Here is a 19940-nt window from a genome sequence, read left to right as displayed (position 1 = left end):
ATATAAACTAACAACCCATCTCTCTCTCTCACTACTTCGTTTCATGTAACCTAAAAGATAAATTACCGTAAGAGACAACTGAGAGCTGTAAAAATAATATAAGATGCTTTTAGTATATTTTAAATTTTAGTAGGAAGTGTTGTGCAATTTTCTTCCATGTCTTTAGTACTTTTAACAGAAAGTTAATAAAACAAATTGAAAATTATAGGATGAATTACAGCGCAAGAGAATTGGTTTAGAATTGTGACGCGTGTCTAGCATTGGTGGGGGTGCGTGGTTTTTTTTTTTTTTGGGCACTCAGTGTGGGTGTGGGGGTTAGGCACTGAGGCGGCGCAACTTTCTTCTTCCACGTGGTTGGCTTTCCACCCCCGTATCTCCTCATTCCGCTAAAACGGGAGTTCATGAAATTTCGCCTTTCGTTCATCCCAGGATTTTAAACGAAAAATTGGGAAAAAAATCTCTGCAGAAAATTTCAGCCCAGGGTCGGTAGTTTTTTTGGGGGAGATTGCAGTTCTTTTTGTTAGTTTCATTCCATTAGAGGTGAGAGATACTTGGCCAAAAAAACAAATTAGAGGTAACGAGATCCCAATATATTGATGTTACGTTTGGATTGATGCTTCGTGACTTCAAAAGTACCTTCTAATTAATTAGACTTTCAACAGGCATAATTTTAAAAAACATAATAAATATTTGAACCATACTTAAATCAAATTTTTTATATTCTGTCAAATTTTTTAATTATATATAACAATATACTCCTCCGGTCCTAATTATAAGACCCAATTGACTTATTTGAAGAGATTAAAGAAGTAAGTTAAGTTGGTTATTTATAATAAATAAGTGTTGTCATTCCTAAAATATCCTTGCTAATTAAGTATATTGGTTAAAACTATCATTATTAGAAGGATTATCTTGGAAAAAAATACATAAATATAAGAGACAAAATGGATTGGGGTCTTATAATTAGGACCAAATAAAAAGTCAAATAGGGTCTTATAATAAGGACCGGAGGAGTATCTTATTTTTAAAATATTATATATCACTAAACTATAAACTCATATGCGAAAAATAGGACGCATAGTTTTATGTAATTGAAGGATTTTGCACAATAAATATAAGAAATTTAATGCATTGGGCAAAAAACAAATGAAAAACATAGTATAAATATTTTCTTTTTACAAATTCATATGGTCAGAAAATTAAAAACATAATATTCATCAGTTAATTTCATTCCATTCAATTAAAAAGTTTTAAAAATTTTACTTTGAAACAACATTAAGATCTGAATAATATAAAAAAGAGAGATGCGCAATTTTATTTATGATTTTATATCCTTTTAGTTGAGCAGTTTTATTTATGATTTTTGGGCAATTTTACCTATAGTCTTTTTTTAATTATATTGCGGTCTTATCCATTTCTAAGCGCGCATATATATATATATATATATATATATATATATATATATATATATATAAAGATTACAGATAAAATTATAAAAAAAAAATCACAAATAAAATTGCATCACATCTTTAAAATGTCGGCTAAACCTAACAAATAATACTCCATGGATAAAATTTCACCTTTAATCTATAAAAAATGCTTAAGCATTGCTTACTTGCCAAATCTAAAATGCTTAGAAATCATCTCGCATAAAAACAGTATTGTTGGAATTAGACTTATCAGTTCAGTTGACCGAGAAGTAAACTAGTGAAAAACCAATCAAAACCCATGACGATCAATTAAAATCGTTGAGAACCGTTGAAAATTTGGTCTTGAGTATAATTTTTCTTCTTTTTTTTTAAAATTCAGTAACTCAAAAGTATATTTTCGTGTCTTTGTTTGTTTTTCCACGGGTTTTTCCTTGATGTTAATAATAATGATAATAATTTATTGGTTATTCCGGTTAATCATAAAAGCCTGTGCTTAAACAATTAACCTGGCATAGTTAAGAATTTTGATCATCTATAGGAGCCAATAATAAATACTTCTATTATAATGCGTGACCGATGATAAATTTAGCGTGCATGACAATTGACATGAATAAATATTTGTCCAAGATATCTGTTCGTGCGCATCATACAAATCAAGACTCACCATACAATTGAATCTTGAACAAGCGCTCTAGCCAGTTAAATGTTCCGCCCAGTTTTGAAACACGGCCAAAAAAGTACAACAACGAGCTGCATTTATTTTAAGGAGTGTTTGGATGGAAATAAAATCATGATTTTAAAAATAATTTTACAGTATATAAAATAAATATGTGGATGATTTTATTTTGATTTACAAAAAAAAAGTATTTTTGAAAAATATTTTTATAGCTTTCTAAATACTTTTTAATTTTTTGTGCATACACACTAGTTCTTTTTTAGTACTCCTCCGGTCCTTAATATAAGACCCATTTAACTAATTTGATTAGATTAAGGAAGTTAGGTAAGTTAGTTAATTATAAGAAAAGTGAGACATTTTTCCTAAAACACCATAATCATTTTTCTTAATACCTCATCTCCCTCTTTTACTTGATTATGGTTGAGGGAGTATTCATAGGGGTAATTTAGAGAAAATTGATAAATATAAGAAAGGGGTCTTATATTTAGGACCAAAACCAACTTGAGAATTGGGTCCTATATTAAGGACCGGAGGAGTACTTAAAAAAGGGGCTCCTAATCCCCGCGCAAGTGGCGCCTTATTCTCCTCGCTGGCGGAGGAGAAAGCCCTAGAACCAGCAGTAGGAAAGGCAACGTCCAAAGCGATGCCTCTCTTAACGCCGCTATTGTAAGGCATTGTTTGGCTTCCGTAATAACCCCAATTTTCACTGTGTGATATTGGTCGTAAACTGCTCGCTCTCTCTCTCTCTCTCTCTCGAATCGAAGGTTCTCGGTATCTTAAGCTCCTGCACAAATTCAAGTCCCATCGTTCTATTCTAAACAGAGCCTTTGACTTCCCCCCTTTTGCTGAAGCGATTTCTAGGTTTTTTACCGCCGGAAAAGGACGTCTATCATTTGTCAACAAACGTGGCGCTCATTACATCAGCACCACGTCCGTACCTTCCCTTTTGCCGGGTTAACATTTAGCTTTCCCCTTCTCCAAGTACTTTGGGACCTCCCTGTTCTCTCTCTTCTTTCCTATAACGGCAGAGGTTTTTTCCCGTTTGTCTGGTAGGGAGACTAAGCAATAAGAAAATCCTAAAGAATGGTGGATTCAGAGCGAATCCAAAATCAATGGATGCCTTCCGGACAAACCTTAGAGGCTGGAATGGACGGGCAAGGGTCCTTCTTGTTGGAATGCACCGGCACGGGTATCAATCGAGATGGAGAGGAAAGCTCTTCTCTCACGAGACAAACATCAGATGGTGGTAAACTGGGAGTCGGAGAACGTGCTTTCTCTGCCGCTGGCGCCGCCTTTCTCTCCGCAATCATTGTTAATCCTCTTGACGTTGCTAAGGTGAAATTATCGCTTCTTCTTTTGGGTTTGTGCATTTTGGTTGCGCTGTGATTGTTTGCTGAGCAAGTGTGACAAGAAGAGGCCAAGAACTCGTGATTTATATTGTAATTAGCTTAACATATCTTCGATTGGAGTTCGGACTACAAGTTTTTAATTAGTTCTCCACATATTTGACTTAGAAAACGAAAAACTTGTTATTTCTTGCATTCATAAATGTAGAGACTCAGTATTAAAATGGCTGTCTGCTAATTTGCGAATGTTGAACGAATAACCTGTTTATATACTTCTTGAATATTTGTTAACCATTCTCTGTTAAGACCGTCTAGAAGTTTGAAATGCATAAATCCGTAGTCGAAGTCATATATTTTCTGCAATGCTCCGACCTGGTGGTACGAATCGCTATTAAGCAGGGGAAATCATAGGTCATGTCGTTATTAATTATCAACATTTACTAGATTATATTTGTGTGCCAGGAATGGACATTCACTTTTTTTGCTGGTTGTGTTCCATATGTTACTCTTGTAAGTTTTTTTTCTTGCCATCTATCATCGAGAGCTGCAAATACTGAGAGTTAGTTTGCGTGGTTTTAGTCTATTAGACTTCTTTTATCTAGTGTTTTATAGCTACGGCAACCAGCTGTACGGCCGAGCTCAATAGCTGGCATATTCTAATATGTATTCACCCTTGGCAGACAAGGTTGCAAGCACAGGCTGCTGGGGTCAATTATTCTCATCCTCTTGGTAACATGACCTATCGCATGGGTCATTTCGGACCAAATATGGTATGTGTGGAACATTACATTCTGTTTGCACCCTCCTGAAAATATTTATAACACGAGTTTTTTTTGGGGTTTAATATTTCGCATTTGCTCTCTGACCCACTTATTCCCACTCAGCATTTAGTTTCTGAATCAGGCATTTCTGATGGTAAGATTTTGGACGCCTTTGTTTTTGCAGCAGGAGCTGTGAAAACCGCATTTTGACCGAAGTGGCCCATGGGCCTTCGGTCAAAACCACATTTTTTTCAAGCTCCTGCCGTGGAACAAACGCACTCTCTATGGTTAAATGACATTGTTACGCATCGTTTTCATTTGGTTTCGTATATGCCAGTCAAAGATCCCCCTTTTTATCTGGATCTATTTGCTTGGAACTTCTGTTGTTGATTTTATGTTTGCTAAGTAACATTGAATCAATCCCTATCCTTCATTTACCATCTTGTCCTCTCTGCAGTAGCAATTAATTTGATATTTGCTTTATTGTGCATCAGTTGTTTGCAGATTTAAGATGTTCTCCTTCATGTACGCGGGCAGGAATCCATGGAACAGTATCAATTTGTCCTCCTGAGTGTTTTCGGTACAAAGGAACGCTGGATGTTCTCTACAAGATTGTACAACAGGTTTGTGATCATGCATATCACGCTACCAGAATCTGTGTTAATGCTTTTGGATGCTGACTTGTTGAGTAAACATTCATTCTGAGCAGTCATATCGCTGTACGTACTGTTTTCTTTTCTTATCTTTCAAGTTCCCACTAATCAAAGTGTAGTTTTGCAGGAAGGATTTGCTAGACTATGGAGAGGAACAAATGCAGGCCTCGCACTTGCTGTACCAACCGTAGGTTCACCAGTCATTTTTCTGTTTCTCAGTAAAGTAATGAGATTATATGTTGAGCATGCAGGGCAATCTAATTAATTGTTTGAGTTTCTGTTATTTTTCAATGGCTTCATTAGGTAGGAATATACCTTCCTTGCTATGACATATTCCACAACTGGTTGGAGGAGTTTGCAGCCAAAAATGTTCCGTCCATGATTCCATATATACCCTTACTAGCAGGCTCCCTGGCACGGTCTCTAGCTTGCGCAACTTGTTATCCTATTGAGCTTGCTAGAACGCGCATGCAGGTATTTTAGATATTGCAAAATGAACTGTATTATTTACCTTATTTATGGGAGGATTGGTGTAATGGGTTTGATAGTGGTAGCTTCTAGCATTCTTCCTGACTTGTGGCAGATTGAGGATTTTGTTGGCGTATCAGACATAATATGCACTCATGATCTAATCTTTTGTGCATTAAATAAAGGGATTGGCCTGCAACTTTTTTGCTGGTCAACTCTGTTTAAGGCTGTATTTTGCATATTGCTCCTGTGGTCTGCCTGTTTTGCTTTTTTCCAAATATTTCACTTATACCTAGTCAGCGTCACCATGATGTATGATGTTTCAATTCCAACGGGAAAGACTTATCTTCAACTTCTAATTATGGCTGGCTAGTGACACTTTCTTTGCCGGTGCTTTGACCTTGTGCATTTGCAGTGGAACTAGATTACTTGTATTTCCTGTGGTCTCCTTGCTGCTTCATTTATTTATCCTCTCGGGAATCCTTGTGGTCTTTGCGAATTCAAGTATTTTCAGCTATATTTCCCATTCCACTAGCTGTATGGATCCTAATTGTTTGTTTTTTCCTTTTGTTTTTTTTGTTTTTTGTTTTGGGAATCTTTGTTGAAGGCTTTTAAGGAGACTCAAGTTGGTAGAAAGCCTCCTGGAGTGTGCCAGACTCTCTTGGGTGTTGTCTCACAAGTGAAGAGCACAAATACTCTCCAGAACGGCCGTAAGTGCATAGTTTTACTGTTGATTGACATAGATTTGTAAATTTGTAGGGTTGGCTGGACTTGGATACTCATATATGGGGTTAATCTTATTTCTGTTCAAGAACAAGATGGTGCATGCCCGTATGATGTATTGTGTAACTTCAAAATAGCCTCAGTCATAGAATTGGATTTAGTTCTGGGAACAAGCGGCTAACTTAATTTAAGCCTAATTTTGTGATGTTCGCATGAGTAATTTTATTCCAGTTTCAGAGATTCTTCTAATTTGGGCTTTTGGCGCACCCTATGCTGAAATCTCTAACAGAATGATATGCGCATGTAGGACAAAACGTGTAAAGCAAATCATCATATCGATATTGATACGTATATTTGATATGCATATAATTTATATGAAGTTGTACTATTTATAGGCCATGAACAATACAACTTGCCTTAGACCATGTGCAAAGCATGAGGCCCTCAATCTTGTTAGACAATGATTCTTTATATCATGTAATTGTGATTAACAAACAAACAAACAAACAACAAGCCTTATCCCACTAGGTGGGGTCGGCTACATGAATCACACGACGCCATCGTGCTCTGTCAACAACCCAATCCTTAGATATGTTGTTGATTAGGAGGTCTCGTTCAATGACCTCATTCAGCGTTCTTCTCGGTCTTCCCCTGCCTCTTTTTATGGGACTCCATCTTGTTTGATCCACCCTCCTCACCGGGGCCTCAAAGGCCTTCTCTGCACATGTCCAAACCATCTTAAGCGATTTTCAACCATTTTCTCTTGGATAGGTGCCACACGACTCTTGTTCTGATCTTTTCATTTCGAATCCTATCTTTTCTTGTATGACCACACATCCATCTCAACATCCTCATTTCTGCTACTCCGACTTTGTGCTCTTGTTTTCCCTTTATTGCCCAACATTCACTACCATACATCATAGCTGGTCTTATAGCAGTCCGATAAAATTTTCCTTTAAGTTTCTCAGGTACCTTCTTATCGCAAATAACTCTGGTAGCTTTCCTCCACTTTAACCAGCCAGCTTGTATTCTATGAGAAATGTCTCCATCAATTTCCCCATCCTCCTGTATAATGGATCCTAGGTATTTAAACTTTGATACTTGAGGAATAATTTGCTCTCCCATCCTCACCTCCAAATCCCTATTACCTTGCCTCCCTCCAAAATCACAATGCATATATTCTGTTTTGTTCCTACTCAAACGGAAACCTTTCGACTCCAAAGTCCTTCTCCATAACTCCAAACTAGTGTTAATCTCTTCTTTTGATTCCGCCATAAGAACTATATCATCCGCGAAAAGCATGGACTTAGGGATTCTTTCTTGAACAGGTTTAGTTAGAACATCCAGAACAATGTTGAACAAGTACGGACTCAGAGAGGATCCCTGATGTAGGCCAATCTTAATAGGGAAGTCCTTTGTCTCCCCCCCAGGCGTCCTTACACTGGTAGTTACCGCCTTATACATATCTTGTATGACTTTGATATACGCAACCCGTACACCTTTCTTTTCCAAAGCCTTCCACAATACTTCTCTTGGCACACGATCATAAGCCTTTTCCAGGTCAATAAAAACCATATGTAAATCTCTTCTTTTACTTCTATATCTCTCCATTAACCCCCTTAGTAAATAGATTGCTTCCGATGTGGATCTCCCTGGCATAAATCCAAATTGGTTTTCCGAAATAGAAGTCTCCAACCTCAATCTATATTCCATCACTTTTTCCACAACTTCATTGTATGACTCATAAGTTTTATCCCCCTGTAGCTTGCACAGTTTTGAATGTCTCCTTTATTCTTGTAAATAGGAACTAAAATGCTTTTCCTCCACTCATCCGGCATATTTTTAGAGCGTAGAATTTCATTAAAAAGCTTGGTTAGCCACGCCTCCCCCTCATCGCCCAAACATTTCCAAACTTCAATAGGGATACCATCAGGCCAACGGCTTTTCCATTGTCCATTTTCTTGAGAGCCGCCTTAACCTCTCCGATACGTATCCTGCGGTAGAAAGCTAAATTCCGATCATCTTCGTTAATTAGCAAGTCCTGCAAGTCCTGAGTCGCATAATTGCTTCCCTCATTAAACAACTTGTAAAAGTAAGCCTCCCATCTGTCCTTAATATCACCATCAGTAACTAACACTTTACCATCTTCATCCTTTATACACTTTACTTGGTCCAGATCTCTCTTTTTCCTCTCCCTTTGCTTCGCGATCTTGTAAATCTTTCTTTCTCCCGTCTTTGTTCCTAACTCCTGATAAAACCCTTCATAAGCTTTAGTACGTGCTTCGCTCACTGCTCTCTTTGTCTCTTTTTTAGCCAACTGATACTTTTCCTGGTTCTTTACACTATTGCACAAGTGTATGGCCTTAAAACAATTTTTTTCTGTTTGACTTTCTCTTGCACACTCTTATTCCACCACCAAGTCTCCTTATCTCTTTGACCAGGACCTTTGGATTCTCCCAAAATTGCTTTAGCTACCAAACGAACCCTTGAAGCTATCTCTTCCCACATCATGTTTGCATTTCCCTGCAACTCCCAATTCCCTTCCTTCAAAAGAGTCCTTTTGAATAACTCCTGCTTCTCTCCTTTTAACTGCCACCACTTAATCCTGGGTTTTGCCACTTGATGGTACTTTTGCCTGGTACTCTTAAAACATACATCAAGGATAAGTACTCTATGTTGGGCACTCACCCCGTCTCCTGGAATCACTTTGCAATTAGTACACAATCTTCTGTCCGGATTCTTAACCAAAAAGAAATCAATCTGTGATTTTGAGACATCACTTTTGTACGTGATTAAATGCTCCTCTCGCTTCTTAAAACAAGTGTTGACAATCTTAAGATCGTATGCAAGAGAAAAATCGAGAATAGATTGTCCTCCACTATTAAGCTCCCCAAAACCAAAACCACCATGGGCCCCACTGAATTGTCCTGCTTCTTTACCAACATGTCCATTAAGGTCCCCACCGATAAAATTTTTTTCTTCGAGTGGTATGCTTTGAACCAAGCCCTCCATATCTTCCCAAAACTTATCTTTAAGGTGTGTCTCTGCCCCAACCTGAGGTGCATAGGCACTAATGATATTGATAGTATCCTTTCCAACAATTACTCTTAACGATATTATTCTGTCCTCAAACCTTTTAACCTCTACCACGTTTTTTTTCCATGTCCCATCAGCGATGATACCAACCCCATTCCTTGTGCTCGCCTTTCCTGTGTACCAAAGTTTATACTCTCCAAGTTCCTTGGCAGCTTCTCAGTCCATTTGGTTTCTTGGAGGCATAAGATATTAATCCTTCTGTCCCTCATAACTCCTGCTACTTCCATAGATTTCTCATTTAACGTTCCCAATATTCCAAGTGCCAAATCTAATCTCAGTCTCATGAACTAACTTCTTTAGCCGCCTCCGTCCAAGAGAGTGCGGTAGCCCTTGCTCATTTAACACTACATCCGGGCGACGATGCAGCGGCTCTAGCTCATTTCTCACTGTACTCGAGCCATACAGCGCGTCACATCTGGGCAAACCTAGCATTAGCATAATTACTTCGTTGAATATCATGTAATTGTGATTAAATTGCATTATTTCATTGCAGTGCAAGGTTATCGTGTCTTATGGACTGGCATGGGTTCTCAACTTGCCCGTGATGTCCCCTTCTCTGCCATTTGCTGGTCAACACTTGAACCAGTGAGATTCATTTCTTTTATCTGAGAAATAGTTAGTTCTGTTTATCAACAACATTCTCCATTTACTTATGCCAATTATATCTTCGTGCTTTCCAGATGAGAAGAAAACTTCTTAATCTGGTTGGAGGTGATGAAGCCAATGCAATGGTTGTCCTTGGTGCAAATTTTTCAGCTGGTTTTGTTGCAGGAAGCCTTGCAGCTGGTGCCACATGTCCGTTAGATGTTGCAAAAACTCGAAGGCAGATTGAGGTATGTTTAATATTTTTTTCTTCTTTTTGCTAAACTCAACATCACTCTCCTCTCTCATTTATACTGTAGGGAAGAGCTTCATAACTTTTGTTTTTTTAATTGGGTGAGATATAGTACAGTGATTAATAGGAGAAAAATAAGTTTAGGAACAATTAACCAGGTGATTTGTCTGTGCATTGACCATATTTTGACTTAATTAATTACTTGCTTAGTTGATCGTTTCTAAACTGGAAATGTTTTGGTACAGCGAAAAGATTGTGATTCTTATAATTCTTTCTGGCGTAGACACCATAATCAGAAAGAACTGTTGGGTTGGCATTAACATTTCTACTTTCTATGAATTCTAGAGAATTTTAGATCCTATTCTAATGTTAATCTCTCCTTCCAAAAACTATCCAGAGGGATCCAGCCAGAGCATTGAAAATGACTACAAGGCAGACATTGATGGAGGTTTGGAGGTATAACTGATTAACATTCTCTGTATGGAGATGGATATCGCATGTTGTGTGCTTCATTGGCCTAATATTACTCACATGGCATAGTAAATTTATTTCAACTGTCGGGTTACTACGCATTTGAAAAAATTGGTATCGATTGCTTAGAACATACAAACCAAGTTAACTGATTCAATTTTCACTCGTCACATTGCTTGCTTTTGGTAAAATCATTTTATCGGTAAACAGAATCATTTTATCTGGCCTCTATATTTTCCTCAAAAGACTCCCAAATCTCTGGTGGTTGTCCTTGACCAAAAAGGGGGTTTGATAGGATAGAAATAGAAAAGAGAGATAGAAGAGAGTTCAGGGAAGGAGAAAGATGGAGAAAGATAGGAATTAGGAGAGAAAGTTAGAGAAGGGATGATCAGAGAGAGAGAACAGAGAGAAAATAGAGAGAAGGCAGGTTCGGAAACTGAGTAGTGCACTGTATAATCTTCAAATCAAAAACTGTACAATGGGTACCCTGGTCACGTCTATTTATAGGCCTACTTACAAAACTAATTCTACTTAAATAACTCTCCTAACGATTAGTGACCGTTGCTCCTACTACTATTTAAAAATAATTACAATAATACATCAATACCCCCCTCCCAAAAGATCCCTGCCCTCAAGGATTTGGAATAACAAAATCTGGAAATTGTTGCTGAAAACTATAGAGGGGCATCCAGGAGGCTTCTTCATCCGGTAAACCTTGCCACTGAACAAGTATTTCAGTAATTAACTTCCTTCTTTTTCTGGCATTTCTTTTTCCCAAAATCTTCTCTGGAACTAGTGCTACTGGCACTTTAGGAAAATCAGGAGGTGGATGTCTAGGTTTAACAGAAGGGTCTGGGCACAATTTTAGTAGAGAGACATGAAAAGTAGGATGAATTGACTCAGGAGGTAGGTCTAATCTGTAAGCAACGGCTCCAACCTTCCCAATCACCTTGTAGGGGCCAAAATACCTAGGAGCCAATTTTTGAGAACTCCTAGAAGCAGCAGAAATCTGTTGGAGGTTGTAGCTTTAGGAAAACCCATTGCCCAATAGCAAATTCCTGATCAGTTCTGTGATTATCGGCTCTTTGCTTCATTATATTTGCTGCCCTATGGAGATGATGTTTTAAAAGACCCGTCATTTCCTCCCTTGCTGTAAAACTCCTGTCCACGGCATCTAAAACTGAATTATGAGGTAAATAAGGAGAATGGATTGGTGGTTTCTGCCCATAAAGCAATTCATAAGGTGTAGACTTTGCAGCTAAATGAAATGAAGTATTATACCACCACTCAGCTTCTGCAACCCATTTATTCCAATCCTTGGGTCTTTCCCAACACATGCATCTTAGATATATTTCCAAACAACGATTCAACACCTTTGATTGGCCATCTGTTTGGGGATGATAGGCAGAGAAAAGCTTTTGATCAACCCCCAATACCCTTAAAAACTCTTTCCAGAAGTTGCTCACAAACAAAGGGTCACCATCATTTATGGCAGTGGTGCTGGTTGTGTTGCATTGGCGACAATACTTAGAGAGGCCAAAGTTTCTCATTAAAACAGACCAGCAAAGTATTAAGTACCTATTGATGTATTATTGTAATTATTTTTAAATAGTAGTAGGAGCAACGGTCACTAACCGTTAGGAGAGTTATTTAAGTAGGATTAGTTTTGTAATTAGGCCTATAAATAGACATGACCAGGGTACCTATTGTACAGTTCTTGGGGTGAGTCATTGTGTTTGGAGCAGAAGATACCCCTTGCGAGGACACGTCCAATGAAGACCTTGAAGATGTATTCTTGCCGTGCTGTTTCGAAATGGTTATCTCCTACGTTCTTGCCAGTCGCTGAGCTTCTCTTATTGTGCGAGGGTTAAACATTTGGACGGGCCCAGCAATGTCATCTTTGAGAGCGAACACGTACGCGTCCAGATATGCCTATGACAAGTCCAACTTTGTCGAGACCGAGTCGAATTTCATGTTAAGGTCAGCTAAGGATCCCACTGGGCGAAGATGAGTGAATTCGGCCATGGGATTATCGCACGAGGGTCCGAACACATCCTTTAGCAGACCGGTGTACTCTTCCCATATCGGTAGGTTCCCCTGCCATTGTCGCTCAACCGCAAGGTGCCACTGGAAGCTTGAGTCGTCCATCGACGCGATCTTTACCTTGGCTGCTTAGGGGTCTTGTCGAATTCAAAGAACCTGTCGCATTGTGCTATCCATGCGAGCACGTTCGATCCGTTGAACCTTGGGAACTCAATTTTTGTGAATTGGGTTGGGCGTTGGTAACCGTTGTGAGCTCCCTTGCTGCCTTGATCTTTGGGTCGCTCGTGATTGTTGTTGCGAATCACGAGTGTGCCTTCTCTAACATCGCGAACAAGATTATGAAGCTGCGTGGTGACACCCAAGACTGTTTCTTGAAGTTCGTCGACGGTGCTCAGACGTTGTTCGTTTAAAGCCAAGCGTTCTTCTATTATTCTCGCCTGGCCACGGGTAAGTACCATACATCGAGAATGAATTCAGAAAATAATGGTGAGGAAAGATTGGCTCCGAATACCACTGATAGGACAGGAATAGAAAAGAGAAATAGAAGAGAGTTCAGGGAAGGAGAAAGATGGAGAAAGATAGGAATTAGGAGAGAAAGTTAGAGAAGGGATGATCAGAGAGAGAGAGAACAGAGAGAAAACAGAGAGAAGGCAGGTTTGAAAACTGAATAGTGCACTGTATAATCCTCAAATCAAAAACTGTACAATGGGTACCCTGGTCATGTCTATTTATAGGGCTAATTACAAAACTAATCCTACTTAAATAACTCTCCCAACGGTTAGTGACCGTTGCTCCTACTACTATTTAAAAATAATTACAATAATACATTAGGGTTCTTACGAGTTCTTGCTGAATCTGCTCTATGTAGAACTGGGCTAGAGCATCCTTGTTCCAATCCGTTTTGTCATGCCACGTTAGATCTGCCAATGTAAGGTCTTGATGTGGGAGTCTCGTACAAGACAGTTGGCAAACCATGAGTTACTGATTTAATCAATGCCATCCTTGCAAGAGACAACAATTAAGCTTTTCAGCTTTGTAGCTTAATAACCAGTTTCCCAATAATTTCTTCTTTATATTTAGGACTGGAGGAGTATTATTTTTTTTTAGTGTTGAATTGAAACCTCATAGAAGGGTAATCATATAAGGGCATGAATCATTCAAAAGTTGAGGAGGGTGTTTGTAGATGATACAATAAAATGGAAAATTACGTCTACCCCCGTGATATGGCGTGTGCTATTATTAAGCATAGAGCTCCATGAAAAGATCGTGCAAGTTACTCGAACTGATCTGATATAGTTCTTCAGTCAATTGATATTGTGTTCCTTGAGCTGTGTTTTAAATGCTGAACATTGTCTGTCTTGATGAGGGCGCCGATATAGTTTGAATTTTTTTATGCCCGTGTGCCCTGATTGTTAAATGATGTTGTTTTCTTTCCTTGTTTTCAGGGAAGGAGGCTTAAAGGGACTCTTCACAGGTGTTGGTCCACGAGTTGGACGAGCAGGGCCCTCCGTGGGAATTGTCGTTTCGTTTTATGAAGTTGTAAAGTATGTTCTGCATAACCGCTACGCAACATCTTGATAAATATGAGACCGGATTCCTTTTTTGGCATCCTTTTTTTTTTTGGTTTCCTCCGGAGGCAATCACTCCACCTAACCTGATTGAGAATCTTGGAGATTTCTGGGAAAGTTTTTGCGGAATTCTAGGCTAATCCGTTGTCGACAATGGTTAGACACTTCTCTCTTGAGCAGAAGAATGACAGGAAATAGGGTATTTAACCCAAGTTTTACTTTTTAGGTTTTAAGCTTTCATGTAAGGCTGCCGCTTCGGCAGAAATTTTGTGACGCCATTTGTTCTCTTCCCAAAAGCACTTGCTGAATAAAATATTTACAGGCTTCCAATATGGAATGGAAGCCATTGTACATCAATATTATATTTTTAAGAATTTTGGAAACCTTTAGGGCATTCCTGAAAATTTCATTCGTATATTATTTGACATATGCATATAAATAAATTTTAGTAAAATTTACTATTTCGACATACTAAGGCCTAAATATTTTGAGAGCTTCTTGTTGCCTGGTTCAAATCCATTGATTCTGGAACGTCAACCCATTTTCCAGCGACCTTTATTTCCTTTTCCCTTTCGAAATTATTCTCTTCTTTGACTGTTTCTGGCCGAACCTCCGATTTTTTTTATAATTAAAAGTCAAATTCAGTTAAAAAGATACAGTAGTAAAAAGCCAGCCATTATAAGAAGGTCCGTTTGAGCAATGGCCAACTGTTTTGAAAATATGAGATAATCAGGGCCAAAATTAAAATTTCATGTGGCTGCTGGGATTCGAGCCCAGGTCTCCACGGCCACAACGTGGAATTCTTACCACTAAACTACAGCCACCTCAGCGGTCTATCGTTTATATGCCTAGAATTCTATTATCATTTTCCCCCTAAACTTTTCGGACACCAATTGTTTCCTCCATTAAGAGCATTCAGATTGCTGACTAATTTATGTTTTTTTCCCCTAAATTTTTCCGCCACCAATTTTTTTCTCCATTAAGAACATTCAGATTACTAACCAATTTATGTTTTTTCCCGTAAACTTTTTTGCCCCCAATTTTTTCCCCCATTAAGAACATTCAGGGGCAAGAGAAACATAAGCTTTCTTTAAATAATACTATCTCCGATCCGAATTATAAAATCTCACTTATAATCTATAAATAAGATCTTATAATTAGGAGCCGATGTAGTATTATACAATTAAGCATTTATTATGTAGTATTGCTAACTAATTTACATTTGAATATTGTTGACTTTATGTAAAATAATTTCCTCAATACGCCCCTTCTATACTTAATTATATAACATACAAGTGTAGCTTTGCAGGAAGGACTTGCTAGGCTATGGAGAGGAACAAATGCAGGCCTAGCACTTGCTGTACCAACTGTAGGTTCACCAGTCATTTACTGTTTTTCAGTAAATCAATAACATTAGGTGCCTGTTTGCTAAGGGGTTTTGTATAGGAAAAAAAATTTTTACAAGTGTGATAAGTTAGTTTATAAATTTGAGAGTTGTTTGTCATAATTTTTTTTTATCAATTTGATTTATGAGTCAAAAATTTTTTTTTAAGCACGGTTGTAAAAACACCAAAAATTTATTTATGACTTATGTAAAAATAACTTTTTAAAATTAAAAGACATTTTATCCTTATATTTTTGTCATTATACTTCTCTATCTCTCTATATTTCTTGTACTTCCTAATTATTTTTTAGTTATTTATTTTTAATTTTTTTAAGTAAAAATAATTTTTAACTATTTTTATAATATTTTTAATTTTTAATTTTATTTTTATTTTATATTTACATAAATTAGGCAGAGTATATTATTTAATTAATTATGTATTATTATTTGGTTAAAAAATTTCACATTACTGTAGTTTCTAATTTAAATATATTTTATTCATTAAATATAAATTTTTTTATTATAATAATTTAAAATTATTATATTTTGTAAATTTATAATTTTAATCATTTTTTATTATTTAATAAAAGTAATATTCATTATGGCCGTTTTGCAAACTAAATTTATTAATTTAATTATAATTCAAATATTTTTTTTACTTTACAAACTAATTTTTTTATAAAATTTAATTTAAATATAAATCATATTATCTAATGTGATTTTTTTGAAAATTCAGATTAAAAATAAGTTTTTTTTTTTGGGTGCTGTGAATCCAAACAGAGCCTAATATGCGTGGCGCATGCAGGGCAATGTAACTAACCACCTCCTCTAGCTTTTACCCTCCGTCGCGGAGCCCCAGATGCTGAGCCAGATTGGGAGTACCAGCTATTCTTACGGGCTGTTTGAATGAAACCAAATCATAATTTGAAGAATAGTTTCTGAAGAATAGATTCTGGAGATAATAGATTTTGTGAAAAAGTGATTTTGAGAAGTGAGAGTGTTTAGATAGTTGTTATCAGAAACATTTTTTATATATACAAATTACTAAAAAAACATAAGTTAATATGATAATTACATAAAAGATAGATTTTATGATATATTTTAATTTGAAGGAATAAAATTGTTAATAATATATTTTTTACCAACATAATTAATAATACATAAGATAATGTAATTAATAAATAATTAATATGTGTATATATTTATAAGATATAAGATTAAATATGTTTATAAAAAAACAATTGAAGAATGTTAAAGTCATATTATTGTTGAGATCTACTCTGACAGACATAATTATACTTTCCAATTTAAGCTAGAAGCAGAATGAATTCACTTCTCCTGAAACCATAGTTTTAGATTCCAAAACCATAGTTTTAACCCAAACTATTGTTTCAGATTATTGGTCCAAAATTGATGCTGTTTGCGTGACATTCCACCAAAACCATGGTTTTGGGAGCCATCCAAACAGGCACTTTGATGCAAATAGAGAAGAGATTGGCTGACGTGTTTTGGCCGGTGTGTTTTTGTCTTTTTCCATACTGTTGGAACCTCCCGTTTTCGTTTGATTTTAATGAATTTAATGAAGGCACCCTTGCTGGTCAAAAAAAAAACAAAAGAGGCAATTAATTGTTGGAGTTTCTGTTATTTTCCACTGGCTTCATCAGGTTGGAATTTACCTTCCTTGCGAGTTGCGATGACATATTCCCCAACTGGTTGGAGGAATTTGTTGCAAAAAATTTTCCATCCACGATTCCATAGGTGCCCTTAGTGGCAGGCGCCCTGGCACGCTCTCTAGCTTGTGCAACTTGTCCTATTGAGCTTGCGAGGAAACTTTTGTATTGTGACTTCGTTCCTTTTTACACAGTCATCGTCCGCTTTGCTTTGCTTTGCTTAGGTCCGTTTGAGCACTTTTTTAACTGTAGGATCTGGACCTTTTTTCTTGGTGATAATATATGGGTGTCTTTTTTTTTTTTTTTTGGGAAGTTGCAGCGATCGCTTCCTATCAGCAAGCCTGATAATGCTCACGCTCTCCTCTGCAAAACCCGTGCTTCTGCGAGGTAGAACTTTTTTTCCCTTCATATGCACAAGATTCCCTAGGCAAGTGGGGGCCAAACAAACCATGTCTTCGCACGCAGAAGGTCCCGAAATGAAGGAGTTCGTGGATTATCTCGACTCTCTGAAGAACTACGAGAAATGGGGGGTGCCCAGAGGAGCAGGCACGGATTCCTGCCAAGGGTTCGATCTTGGTAGAATGAGAAGACTAATGGAGCGGTTCGGTAACCCTCAGTCTAAATTCAAGGTTGAACTGTTCTCCCTGTATGTTTTTTAATGTTAAATGTCGGGTATCTTATAATTTAGGACCAGTAAGAGCAAAGGGTTCTTTACTGTATGCTATGAAACTGATATTTATTCCCTAAGATTCATCTCGCCCAATTGAACGAGTCTAAAGCGAGCCGCAGAACTATTGAATGCATTATTAATGGAAATTATGAACCTTCGATGTGAAAAAGAACCTCTTTTTTCTTTTTCTTTTAAATGTATGATATTTACAGCCGCGTTTACCCCATATCTTCTACCCTTTTGAATTGACTGACTGTTCAATTTATCGACTTACTGCAATTGTAGGCCGTCCATATTGCCGGGACCAAGGGAAAAGGATCAACGGCTGCGTTCATTTCTAATATTCTGAGGACAGAAGGCTATTCTGTTGGGTGTTATACTAGGTAGAGTGCCCATATAATAATTTCCAGAGGATTTTAGTATTTGCGGCTGCCTGTACTTTCAACTTTAGCTGTGCCTTCATTACAACCTGTATATCAATAACGACAGTCTTTATTTTTCTCAAGCAGCCCACATATCCAGACTATAAGGGAACGCATTTTACTTGGAAGATCTGGCGATCCTGTTCCAGCGAAAATACTGAATTGTCTTTTTCGCAGGATCAAGCAGAATCTTGACCAAGCAATGAGTGAGGAAAATGGTTGCTTAAGTCATTTTGAGGTGTTTCAATTGTATAAAATTCTAAACTTGATCAAGAAACTAATGTTCTAACTTTAGGAAATTATTTATTCTTCTGCCTGCTGATGAGAAAATGTCTGATCAGTTGATAGCGTGGAAGTCAGCATATTCAATTTATTTGGTCATTTTTCATCTCTGGATTAATTCGTCATTATTGGTTACGCTTTTGCAAATAGGCATTGTTGCACCCTGAGTTCATAATTTCATTTTGATGCTTGCACTTCTCTAACGTTCTGTTATAGGCCTGGTGAATATTTTGCTTTGGTTGAATGTTATCTCTGTTCTTCACTTCAGTTATTGGTGCTCGATCCTTGGTATACAAAACCAACTTATATAGTAATTGACTAACTCGACTTAATGATGGTGGTGTTTTAGGTTTTCACTGCCATAGCATTCATCCTATTTGCTGAAGAGAAGGTTGACATTGCAGTTATTGAGGTTATATTTACTTACACGTGATATTTTGACAGCACAACTTCTTTACTAAAACTCTTGGCTGATTCTTCTGATTTTGTATCTCCCCCCAGAACATGCTTGAGTTGTGGATGTCATAACTTCTATTGCCAATAACAAGAAATCAAAACATGGCTAGTGTGATACAAATAATAATATCATTTATTTCTTTTCATTTTGGATAGGCCGGGTTGGGAGGTGCACGTGATGCAACTAATATTATATCCCCCTCTGGACTTGCTGCATCAGTCATAACCACTGTAGGTGAGGAGCATTTGGCTGCTCTTGGGGGTTCTTTGGAAACTATTGCGGTAGCTAAGTCAGGAATCATAAAACAAGGCCGTCCAGTTAGTTGTTTCTCTCTTTATATCTCTCCTGTGTATGAAAGTGAATTATTAACCTGATTAGATCTGATCCAATTCTCATGCACATGTGTGCATGTTATGGTGGCAACTATTTCTTAGTACGTTAAGTAACATATGATGCAATTTTAGCTCTTATGTACATGATTATATACAATGTTAGAAACATGGCTGCTATTAACGTTACTCTCCCATGTTCAAATCGTGGCAGGAAGGCATCACTGTTTTTATAGTCTTTCGTCTGCCCTGACCCCTCTGTCTCTTAAGGGCTCTCTTACCCTACTGGCTAAGCGTTCAAGAATAATGTTATACCTGGTTTTGTATCGTTCTTCGAACATATTTATCTTAATCTCAAAGCTTGATAAGCAGCTTGAAAATATTCAAGAATTGTCGTATGTTTTGCTTGTATAATGCTGACATTGCATGACTTAAAAACAGACCATCAGATGAGGGTTTAAGGTTAAAATAAAATTTTCTAATTCAGTAATTTTAGGGTGTCGGCTAGGTGATCCAATTTGATGTTGCAATGCTGAGGTAGCTATGAGGCAGGACAACCATTTTTATGTTGTCCAATACCATTAATATAGTGGACTCCATTGGTTCCATCAATTTTGTTGACTACACAAATATATTTCAGCTGGTGCTTGGTGGGC

General features: G+C 37.3%; 2 protein-coding genes and 1 non-coding gene across 3 annotated transcripts; 2 read left to right on the top strand and 1 right to left on the bottom strand.

The window, feature by feature from the left end:
• The first annotated feature begins 2960 nt into the window (after positions 1-2960).
• Positions 2961-14441, top strand: LOC114746975 (mitochondrial carrier protein MTM1-like). The gene is made up of 10 exons (XM_028935250.1): positions 2961-3441; positions 4133-4222; positions 4708-4836; positions 4994-5053; positions 5170-5340; positions 5942-6044; positions 9647-9738; positions 9834-9986; positions 10386-10444; positions 13948-14441. Exons 1-10 carry the CDS (start codon positions 3190-3192, stop codon positions 14078-14080), a joined length of 1242 nt encoding a protein of 413 aa, XP_028791083.1. The 5' UTR covers positions 2961-3189; the 3' UTR covers positions 14081-14441.
• A 381-nt stretch (positions 14442-14822) lies between these two features.
• On the bottom strand, positions 14823-14894 carry TRNAH-GUG (transfer RNA histidin (anticodon GUG)). Its single transcript has one exon. It is a non-coding gene; the product is annotated as a tRNA-His (tRNA).
• Positions 14895-17153: 2259 nt separating this feature from the next.
• LOC114746977 (dihydrofolate synthetase-like) lies at positions 17154-19555 on the top strand. The gene is made up of 7 exons (XM_028935252.1): positions 17154-17348; positions 17438-17753; positions 18080-18177; positions 18304-18454; positions 18848-18910; positions 19111-19272; positions 19499-19555. The coding sequence occupies exons 2-7, from the start codon at positions 17472-17474 to the stop codon at positions 19535-19537; spliced, it is 795 nt and encodes a 264-aa protein (XP_028791085.1). The 5' UTR covers positions 17154-17348; positions 17438-17471; the 3' UTR covers positions 19538-19555.
• The last annotated feature ends 385 nt before the right edge of the window (positions 19556-19940 follow it).

This window comes from Neltuma alba, unplaced genomic scaffold (genome assembly GCF_004799145.2).
Source record: "Neltuma alba isolate B1F8T4 unplaced genomic scaffold, ASM479914v2 tig00005165_pilon, whole genome shotgun sequence".
Lineage (NCBI taxonomy): Eukaryota > Viridiplantae > Streptophyta > Magnoliopsida > Fabales > Fabaceae > Neltuma > Neltuma alba.
The sequence above is the reverse complement of the archived record's forward strand: the minus strand, read 5'-3'. Positions and strand labels throughout refer to the sequence as shown.